The sequence below is a fragment of the Pinus tabuliformis genome, chromosome X (assembly GCF_031772625.1).
Source record: "Pinus tabuliformis cultivar Carrire ecotype Pingquan chromosome X, CPIR1, whole genome shotgun sequence".
In the NCBI taxonomy this organism is placed as follows: domain Eukaryota; kingdom Viridiplantae; phylum Streptophyta; class Pinopsida; order Pinales; family Pinaceae; genus Pinus; species Pinus tabuliformis.
Window position 1 is genome coordinate 960,887,242 of NC_142308.1, and position 11,454 is coordinate 960,898,695.

Genomic DNA, 11,454 nt, shown 5'->3' on the forward strand with positions numbered 1-11,454 from the left:
TCTATTATTAAAAAATGTATTTTAATTTATTTAAAATAATTAAAAAATGTATTTCAATTTTTTTTTTATTATTTAAATTAAAAATAATTTAATTGAAGCATACTAATGCACAAATCAATCTTAGGGTTCTTTTCACTCTGAACTGCCCATATATATCTATATAACTTAATTTAATTTAAGTATGTATTGTTCTTTTTACGCTGAACTGTTGAAAAAAAAATCGAACTTTACATTTCTACACAGAATCTATTGAAACGAACTTTACATTTCTACACAGAATCTATTGAAATTTGTGAATATTTGGGTGAATTGATTTTGGAAAATTTTGGAATTTGAAAAAAAATAATAAAATAAATTAATTAAAATTTGAAAATTTGTATAATTTTTAATTAAAATTTAAAACATTAGATCTCAGAAATATTCTAAAATCTGAAATTGTGTTAAAAAAAAATTCCATATCAAAATTACAAATTATGAAATATTCCCAAAAACCACCATTAAATTAAGTTCAAAATCTATATATTCCCAAAAACCTACATTTAAATTAAGTTCAAAATCTATATCGTTGCTGAGTTTGGAGGGGTTTTTCTCCACTCAGAGACTGCATCGGCCATGGCTTTATATGAGCTTCCCCCTTCTGCTAACGCTGCCACGGCCTTCTCCTTCAATTCTTTTGCTCTTGCAATTACATTCGTGCCGCCTTCTCCCTCCATCAACTCCTTGACTGCTCTCTCCACTTCTTCTCTTCTTACGAATCCATTGCTGTCCATTTTTGCTTCAATGGCCACCTTGAAATCATTAACCAGCAGAAGCCTATTTAGCTTCTGTTCAGCAAAAATAGGCCAGGCGATTATGGGAACTCCATGCAAGATGCTTTCTAGGGTGGAGTTCCAACCGCAGTGTGAAAGGAAGCCCCGAGTGGATGGGTGATGAAGAATGGGAATCTGAGGAGCCCACGCAGAAACCACGAGGCCTCGATCACTGGTTCGGCTCTCAAACCCTTCAGGCAACAGCTGGGAAACGTCTTCCTCCTGGATGAAAAGAAAAGTGCTGGAGGGACTGCGCAGAACCCACAGGAATCGATGCCCGCTCGCTTCCAGCCCCATTGCGAGTTCCGTAATCTGCGCCCTTGACAGAACGGCTCCACTTCCGAAGGAAACGAACAGAACCGAAGAGGGCGCTTGTTTGTCCAACCACTTGAGGCAATCTGCTTCGTATTCAACGGGCGAGGATGATATGAGCGGCCCGACTGGATAAATTTGGGGCATTTGCCTAGCATCGGTGGGATCAACCTTTCCAACCTTTCCATTCCTCAGTGCTTTGATCTGTTCGCCCTCCAGTTCCTCGAAGGTGTTTATCAAAATCCCTGTGGCTTCCGGCAGGCGCGAGGAATGCTTCACGAACCAGTGAAAGGCATCGTCAGACCTGTCCTGAACGGGAGTCGGCACATCCTTGGCTGGAATCGGCACAACCCCTGGTATTTCTATGCTAAAATCTGCGTCTTTAAATGAAACCTGTATCATAGAAAAAGAAAATTTCAGGGGTTTATTCACACATAAGCTAGCTAATTTTACATGTTTAATTTTTAAAATTTTCCTTAACCTGCATCTCCGACACCAGTTTGGGAAGACATAACATGACAGAAAGCGCAGAAGCAGGTGAAGTGAAAAATAAGTAAGTGGGTATGTCCAGCTTGGCGGTCACATCGAACATTGTAGAGCAGAAAAAATCAGTGATAAAAGCAGAGACGGGCGACACAGAGTCGTCAATCTGCAGGGATGTGAGAAAACTCTCTACGAATCCTTTGGAGTTCTCCAAGAGCTTTGATACCATGGTTTCCACCTTCATGTGCTGTGCCCCTTCTTCTTGGATTTCCACATGAGGGAGCTGGACGAAGCGGATATCCAGACCCTGAGAGGACTTTATGCGCTCAGAGTAAGCTTTCTGCATGCGAGGACCGGATAACATCCATTTGCATGTAATGAAGGTAACTGTGAATCCATGGTGCGCCGAGAGGCGCTGGGCGAACTCGGAGAATGGGATAAGATGGCCCATTCCTCCGCTGGGAAAAATGGCGACATGAGGCTTTCGGCTTCCCATTCGCACTGCACTTATCTTCACAGGACAGCACTGAGATATATCTTAACTGCTGCAGCTACACTTCACTACAGGTGCCTGCCATTAGCATTTGGCATGGATCCATGTAACATGGACAAATGGGAAAGATGGCACTTGGGGGGAGACAATTGCAGCCAAATGCAGAAAAGAGGTAAGACACTAGCAGCATAGAAAGTTATCTGTGGTGCACAGCAAAGCACAAGACAGTCCATGCCATTTTACATATATAATTGTTAGATTCATAGATAAGCCCTAATAAAATTATTTCATATATTTGTGGTTTAGCTGCCCTGTTCGTCCAGTGAAATATGATCAGATTTTTGCAAACTGTACCAGCGGGACCACAGTTATATCTTTTCATTTCAGTGTAGATGCTAGGAATATTTTAGAATTTGTCGAATTGAAATGAGGTGAATTTTAATGTTACTCCTATTTAGATTTTAATAGTTTTGAAATTTATAAGTTCAACTATTTTCAACCACATCTTGCATCATGCACACTATTACTGTGTCAATCATAGAACCATTACTGTGTAGATTTGAGAACCACTTGATTGTTTCTGATTTGCAAGCGATGAAAGCGGGGGGCGTTGTGCAATGCTGAACCATGTGAAAGGAATCATTGAAAAAGATAGCGAGTTGAGTGTTTGGTGATTTTAGCTTTGGGTGTTACTATAAACCCAATATCTCTTGCTACAGCATTATTTTTTCACTGTGGACATAAAAGGGAATCTTGTAAATAATATGAGATGTGATGCCATCACCTCAGCCAGCAACAAGGGCGAACGATGGGAGCAAATTCATATCAATCATGGCCAACCAACGGTAGTTGATTGATCAATAAGGCAAGAGCCATATCAACCGAGAGACATGGTAAATCAAGAGATAAACACCCAATTGAAAAAGTGTGCTCTTGTTGTTTTGGGCGGGTTACTGTTTGCTTAACATATTGACTCATTGCAGCAATTATGCTTTACAATTTAACCAGTCTTGAATCAGTTGATTGATCAATAAGGCAAGAGCCATACCAATCAAGAGACATGGTAAATCCAGAGATAAAAACCCAATTGAAAAGGAGGTGTGCTCTTGTTGTTTTGGGCGGTTTACTGTTTGCTTAACATATTGACTCATTGCAGCAATAATGCTTTACAATTTTAACCAGTCTTGAATCAGTTGATTGATCAATAAGGCAAGAGCCATATCAATCAAGAGACATGGTAAATCAAGAGATCAAAACCCAATTGAAAAGGAAGTGTGCTTTATTGGATTTACAATCATAGATGGTTATTTATTGGAATTGGATGAGAGGTTCCAAATTAAATGGTGAAGTATTTTCAATCATTATCTTCTTTTTTAATTTCCATCATTTAACATTAAATTTGCCCGGAAATTAATTAGTATTAACAACATCACTCCATATGTATGACTGCCACTTGATACTATATTTCTTCAGCGAAGTATCGAAAACAAGCTCTACCATGTACAAATCTGTGGCATACCATCTTCTTCTATTGTGAATCCCAATTTCAAATCCCTGATTTTCAATGTTCCAACAAAAATAGAGCCTTTGCCGTTACAATTGTGCAGCAACCGAGAATTGAGTAGACTAAGTTGCTGCTACAACTGTGCAGCGACTGAGAATTCCACTTGGTAAGCAAATAGTACATGTAAATACTTCTGCCTTCAATGAGTGAATAAGTGCCGAACCATTACACCATTTTCATATTATGATGTAATAAGATATATTGACATTTAGGGACCAGGGTCACTGGGGTAGTTATCAGCAAATCTACAGAGAAGAACCATGAGCTCATGTGGCTCAACAAAACGAAGATTAATGGTGTGGAGCACAAATATGCATACCAGTATTTCCAGTATACCCGTGCAATCTTCATCATGATCAATCATTCATTTATGTTACAGTTTTCGATCTCAGTTTCTTTAATTTGAAAGCGAAGAATGAGTGAGGAGCACTGAGAACTACCACGCAAAGCTTGGTGTGTGTTTAATACCAGGTCTATCAGTGTTTATTAGTCATTCAGTTAATATAACTAAGGGCGATGGTGTTTATATTAATGTTTTTTATATATCTATTATTTGATAATAACACAATAATTTATTGATTATAAATAATATTATTTTCAAGTTCAAAAATGTTAATTTTAATTTGATTTTGAAAGTATAACTTCAAAAATATAAATTCCAATTTCAATGATATGAATATATATTCTGATGTGTATATACAAATCTCAAAAATATGAATTTAAATTTCAATAACATGAATAGATATTCTGATGTGTATATATTTAATTTCATATATTAATGTACAATATTGTATACATACACATGTGCACATCACTATGATATATGTTGCTAAAATATATTAAAAGTAAGCCCAAACAAAGTATTGTTATTGCACTAAATAACTATATATTTTTAATATATAATGACTATAATCACTACTACTATGAATACATAAAAATATTTACAAAACTTAATTATTTTGGTCTATAAGAAGGAAATAATTATTTTTGATCTATAAATTATCGTGGATATTCTACTAGAAAGTTCGTCACAACAGATAGGATAAAATCATTTGAAAATTTAAAAATTCTATACTATTACAGTTTTTGTTGTTGTTGTTAGATCTGTAGAACACTGTTAATGGTGCATGCATGTAAATTAAAATTATGCAAAAAATGGAGAACAAAAGCAAAAGTTCACACACATTTGATGCCACATATGACTTGGGAAACCCTTTCGGGAGAAAAACTCAACTGGAAGGTCAGGCTTCTCTTTCTCTGAATAGAAATATGGTTATGTGGATATTCCACTGGAAAGTTTGTCATAACAGATTTGATAAAATCTTTTTAAAATTTGAAAATTCTACATTATTACAATTTTTGTTTCTTTTTTGATATCTAGATCTGTAAAATATTGTTAATGGTGCATGCATGTGAATTAAAATTATGCAAAAAATAGAGAACAACACAAACAAAAACTCACACACACATTTGGCACTAGATATGACTTGGGAAACCCCTTCGGAAAAAACTCAATTGGAAGGTGAGGCCTCTCTTTCTCTGAATAGAAATATGGCTACGAGTATAAAGAAATATGGCCTATGGCCTGTAGGCTACTATAGTGAACAAATCCTCTCCGTGTGCTCTATTTCCTATCCCTCTTGGCTATTTTTGCTCAATATGGAATAAATGCACTCGAAAGAAGGGAAACCCTTTTCCTCCTTGTGGCTTGGTTATAACACAACTCGATATCCTACTATTGGTTAGGTTTGACTACCTCAACTCTTAACCAGAGTTACAATGTAGACTGTTATGGAGTCTTCTACAACACAATCATGTGGCTAGCCCTTTTTTCATGAATAATAGGGTTGACGTGGCATCCTCACAAATTATGGTGGTGAAAACAAAATCAACTTTCCAGTGACATGACTTTCATATATGGACTTTGATTGACGTGATTCTTGCACTGTTGGAAAGGTCTTTGTGTGTAGAATAGAAAAAAAAGGTGTGATACTAAAGCAACATTTTATCCACAAAAAACATCGTTTGATGTCTCAAAGCGCTCCGAGAAGGTTTCAAACCCCAATTTGCCAAACTAGGTCTTATCGGGAAAAGTGGTCTTGAGAGTTGATTCTTCCACTTTTTCCATTCTATAAGCATTGAGATGGATGACAAACAATATAATGATCCAATCCAAATCACACCTCCCCATTTTGGGAGCCTTTTAGTGCCCAAAAGCTTCTACTAAATGAGATGAGAAATTTTTTCTTCCAACTTCTCTCTGGTGTATCATTTAACTTTGCTTGGAAGTTGTCATTTGACCCCAATTTGCCAAAGGTCATGCTACTCCTATCTTGTACTTCTAGACCTCTTTTGTGAAATTGTATTTTTTTCAACTTTGTCTCAGCATCTAATGCCAAATCTTCCATAAAAGACAGGTCATGTTCCTTTTCCTCATTGAACATGGAAGGCTCGTAGAGTTTCAAATTCTCTACATTCACAATTGAGTAAATGTGCATATATGGTGGTAAACTAAGTCTATATGCATTATCACCCACCCTTTCTAATGTCTCAAAGGACCATACATCAGAGCCTTGATTTTCTTTCTAGGCCCTTACAACCTCGCCTTATTCAATTGTAACCATACTATGTCTCCCACCTTGAATGATTTCTCTATTCTATGTTGATCATGCCTAGCCTTATATTTCTCATGTGACTTTTGCGGTGTCTTTTGTACCTGTTTATGGATCTTCTTGATCTTTCTTATAATTTTTTGAGCCCTCAAGGCATCTCCAGCAAGATCTTCTCTCACTCCTTGCTTCCCATATGAAAAATCCAAAGGTGAGTAAAAAATATCCAAAATAGGTTTTAAATGGGGACTTTCTCTATAATTGTGGATTACTCTGTTGTAAGAATGTTATATATATATCAGATTTTGATTCCATGTCTTCAAATGCTTCTGGCTATATCCCCTCAGCAGTTGCAGCAAAGTCATGTTGACTATTTCTGTATGCCCATCTATCTATAAATGGAATGTTGTATATCTCTTCAACATTGTGTCCATCTTCTCCCAAAATCTAGTCTAGAATGTATTGAGAAACCTCATGTCCCTGTTTGAAACAATGCTCCATGGTATCCCATGTGAAAATTTGGAAGCCCCAGATTTCTACTACATCAACTGATTATGTTCCTTCTATCTGTTAAATACTAAACAAATTATTTATTGTTTCCTATAGTAAACACCGAAACTAATACACTGCGGCCTTCACCATTTAAATAAAATGTGGAAACAAGAAACTGAACAAGAAAGAAATACACAACACATCTACACAATTATTTTTGGAAAAATGTCCCTGGAAAAACCTAATGCAGGAAAATTGATGCAACAACTGAGAGTTTTATTATTAAGCAGTAGTAATTCTAAGTACAAATTGTTGGATGCTCAACTGGCTATCTGATATAGAGAGAAACTGGGCAAAACAAATAGTGAGATGATCTCACCCTGTCACTGGGAGAACTGACTCTGATCTCGCTGGAAATGAGCCTTTGTGTCCCTTTTGCGTTTGCCTCTGTGCAGAACTGTGTCAACCCCATGCAGTCTCTACGTTACCGCTGCTGGGATTGCGTCGCCCCTCCTTCTGATCCTCTGTTGATTGGAAACTTCAGCTCTCAACCTCTCGGTTTCACATACCGACTCTCGACTTTTGAAACTCGATTTCCTCAGCAGGAATTCGATCTCCCTCTCAAGGTTTGCGTTGCCACAATGTAGCTCTGCGTGGCCCAACGTCAACCTCTATGGACATCGTTCTGCCCTCTTTGCCTTGTACTCTATGGCCCAGCAAAAAATTCCCTCCCTATACTATTCTTGCTCCTCACTGCAAAATATCATTTCAAATTCCTCTTTCGACAACTATTGTGCTTTAGAAATTCGATCTTCTGATCTCCACCCAATGTGTTCTCCAAGTGCCCATCGATGTCCTTATAATCCTCCAGTTGAGAACCAACGACCCATATTAGATTCTCATCAATTGCTCCGATAATTTTGACTCGATCTCTGTCTTCTTCTAGAAGTTTCACCCATAGTTAGATTAATACCCTTTAATTATTTGAATTTTTTAAGTTTAGACTTAGGCACCCATTAAAAATAATTATTTATTTTAATAAAACTGTCTCTGGGTGGAATTTCCTGAAATGATTTCTGGGTATTGGAGAATGCATGTGTCTAAGCCTCCCTGCAAATTTTGAGACTTAAAACACATTCAATGTTACCAGAAATCAACATTCGAAAGTGCACCCATACTTGTCCAAATAAAAAGTTGGTTGCTTCTTGTCCACTGATGGTCTTTTTACAAGGCATTAGAACACACATCTTGTTGACCTTGTCAACTACCACAAACAGATAGTCATCTCCCTTCCTGTTTGTTGGTAAACCTCCCACAAAGTCTATGCACTAGTACAAATGGGACGAAAATCTGACGTATATTCATCGGCTATTTGACTCATTGTCATCGACTATCCAACACATTAGAGTATTTTCGTTGGTGGGATTGCATTGAATAGTCAACCATTTACTAAGCGTGAGATATTTGACGGGCCTAGCATCGAATATCCGATGCCCAAGATGGCCAAAAATGCATTCAAGCATCTAATGCTTTGCGGTCAGTTTTGCAATGCCAACAAATGTCAGATATGTGATGGGAGAAATGTATGATATTTGTTGCCCAAGATGCCAATAATGCATTTCAACATCTAATGCTTTGAAGTCGGATATTTGACGCCAACACCTTCGTTCCATCAAATATTTGTCGTTGGATAATCAACATCATATTGGTCTAGTGCAACGAGATTCAAAAATTTGTTCTGTCGGTATGGAGTCAGATGTCCAACGGTTTGGCGTCGGATAAGTGATGTTATAATAGTTTAGTGCGACGAGAGTGTTATGGAGCCGATGGTTTGTTTCTTCGGTATAAAGTTAGATATCTGACGGTTTGTTATGTCATTGTGGATTCAGATATTCGACAGTTGTGACTTAACATCGAATATCCGACGGGTACCTGAGAATTTAAAAAAATTTATAATTTAATTCGGGCTAGGCTCTAGCAAAAACTTTGGTAAATAGGCAAATCCAAATTACCATATCTTAGCCCTTTCCTGTCACATGTTTCTCACTTGGAGGACGTATATTAGTTGATGGCCAGAAAGACTTGCCACAAGCACTCCTTGTTATCACAAATTTAGTCGGGGTACATCTACAAGCTGCACGATCAAGAACGGGAGTGATCACTACAAGTTTAGCAATTAGAGATTTTTCATGGCTTCACCAACCATGGCTTCCATCACAAATATACAATAAACACATTTTAATACTATGGATTCTATTTGTTTGTTAACCACTAACCATCATTTGTTTGTTAACCACTAACCATGCTAGTAAGCATCAAGTTTCCTTGACACATCAGTTGGGGAATGCAAAGTATCAAGAATGAGGATTAATGAGGAATATTATTATTTGTCAATGAACTAGCGCTTGTATTTTTAATTACACGGCTCCTTATTTCCCGATCAATGATTTTCAAAAAAGTGACTCATTAGTTTCTATTTCGTTGATATTAATGGATGTTAACGAATTAAACTATGATGACATCAACATTTCTAATCTTGCAGGAACATTGTTCACCCATTAAGGTTATCAGATGCATATTTAGTGTACTCTAATTGTTACACCACATTAGTGACCCACCTAGTGTAGTTTTAACATCACGAGGACACAATTATAGGTTTACAAGAAATATTCCAAGGAAATATAGTTTGCATGCTTCCCACTCAATGTTAACAATTGCACAAAGAGGCTCTCAAAATTTAGAAATGTTCTTTGGAAAGTCTTTAGCAGATTAGCAAAGTCACATTACTACATTTAGCTCGTTTAGGCCACATGCATATTAGTTGTAGGGCATGTATTAGTTGATTGACAAAAATAATTGCAACAAGAATTGAAAGACATTACAGACTTTATTAGGGGACATCCATATGCTACACAGAGGTTCTTCAGAAAGTCTTTAGTAGATTAGCAAAGTCACATTACTACATTTAGCTCTTTCAGGCCACATGCATATTAGTTGTAGGGCATACATTAGTTGATTGACAAAAATAATTGCAAAAAGAATTCATAAACATTACAGAGTTTATTAAGGGACATCCATATGCTACACGGTCAAGGCTGAAAGGGATCACATCAAGTTTAGCAGTGGCTTCAATCCCAACGTCAAAAGCAACACATTTTAATACCTCAGGATCCATCAAATTAGTGACCACTGACTATACTAGCAAGCATCAAGTTTCCTTAACACATTGGTTGAAGAATATAAAATCCAAAAAAACAAGATTGATAAGATGGAAACCTATACTAAAAGGTTAAACCTCTAGAATATTCAATGGCACAACATCCAATTACTTGTGCCTAATCTTGTATCTCCTCTCTATATGCACTAAGCTTTCATTCATTTTCTTTTTTATTTTACTAGTATTTTTTCCCCTCAAATTGGTAAAAATTAATCAAAAGGGAGTGTGGGAAGATCGTGCTTTTTGGAGTTCATGTTCCCTACTACATCTCCTTGTGTCCTCCAAAAAGGCGACCCCCCTTGGAGTACCCACATCCTAGGAGAGAAGAGAGCACAACCCCTACCCTTGGGAATGCATCCACATGTAACACTGATCTACTCATTTTGTGGTTGCTTGTATCTTACGACAAAACAAAGAAATGATGTTTTGGTTGATTCAAGAAGGACCACTAAAAATTTACCTAGAATATTTTAGTATTAAAGATAGGAGAGTCAACATGAATATAATTTTTTGGTTGATGGAAGAAGATAACAAATAAAAGACACTTCAAGGTTTAAACTTTTAAGGACTAAGCACGGATCCTTCAATGCAAATGGAAGGAGATTTGAATGATATGTGGTTGCAATCCAAGCAAATGTGAACAATAAAATATTTCATCGTTGTTGCAAAAAATAGGGGAGTTTTGTTCCTCCTATACAACCTTGCAATTTCAACCATAATATGTCGAATTTCAAGTACGTCATTATCTGCTACAACCCACAACATATTCTTTACAGAGAAGCACAAAACCTGCAACATCATCATCATCAACGACAACAACCTATGCTTTTCAACAAATAGCTTCAAATACATCTCTATGAAAACTACAACATATCTCGCATCATGTTCAAAAAGTGTAGTAGCAACAATCACATAATCATCTTCTCCAATGTATTATCTTCTTACAATAGAGTGGGGAAAAACCTTTTGTTTAGTGATTGGTTCCTACATTATGCAAATCACATTGTACTATAAACACTACAAAGTTCTGGTGTCACATGGAAGCCATAAACAAGTGTTGGAACACCTTTCAAGATTAGTTGAAGGTACTCTCCAAAGAATTGTTGGTACAATTCAACTATCATAAAGTATTATAATCAACATCTTGCTAAAGTGATACAAGATGCAAATTCAAGTGAAGGGTCTTTGACTTATATTTAATTTAACAACGTTGACAACTTTGGCCATAAAATGCAATTAGTTTTCCATTGGTTCAGACATATTGGTATCTCCTACACTGATTGGAGCATCTATAAGCCACTTTGAATTTTCAAAGTTAGAAGTAATCAACTAAAAAATAGTTCTTCGCTCAAGAGATGGGATTGCGCTACCTTATTGGTTTCCTTCTATAAAAAAAAGCATATGGACATAATGAATTAAGCAAAGTCTTTCGGTAGAAATCACATAAGAGAATTTTTTGGCCGACGCGTTTCGAA

General features: G+C 36.7%; 1 protein-coding gene across 1 annotated transcript; it reads right to left on the bottom strand.

The window, feature by feature from the left end:
• Positions 1–502: 502 nt before the first annotated feature.
• On the bottom strand, positions 503–2,106 carry LOC149142908 (UDP-glycosyltransferase 72B1-like). Its single transcript, XM_089449211.1, has 2 exons — positions 1,603–2,106; positions 503–1,514 (listed from the first exon to the last, which is right to left on the bottom strand). Exons 1-2 carry the CDS (start codon positions 2,098–2,100, stop codon positions 558–560), a joined length of 1,455 nt encoding a protein of 484 aa, XP_089305337.1. The 5' UTR covers positions 2,101–2,106; the 3' UTR covers positions 503–557.
• Positions 2,107–11,454: the final 9,348 nt, after the last annotated feature.

What these genes read in the sequence shown, in the direction of transcription:
- LOC149142908 (XM_089449211.1), bottom strand. Translation starts at nt 2,100, where the DNA reads ATGGGAAGCCGAAAGCCTCATGTCGCCATTTTTCCCAGCGGAGGAATG. An exon ending in AACTGGTGTCGGAGATGCAG is followed by an intron (nt 1,515 to 1,602) that starts GTTAAGGAAAAT and finishes TCTATGATACAG; the next exon opens with GTTTCATTTAAAGACGCAGA.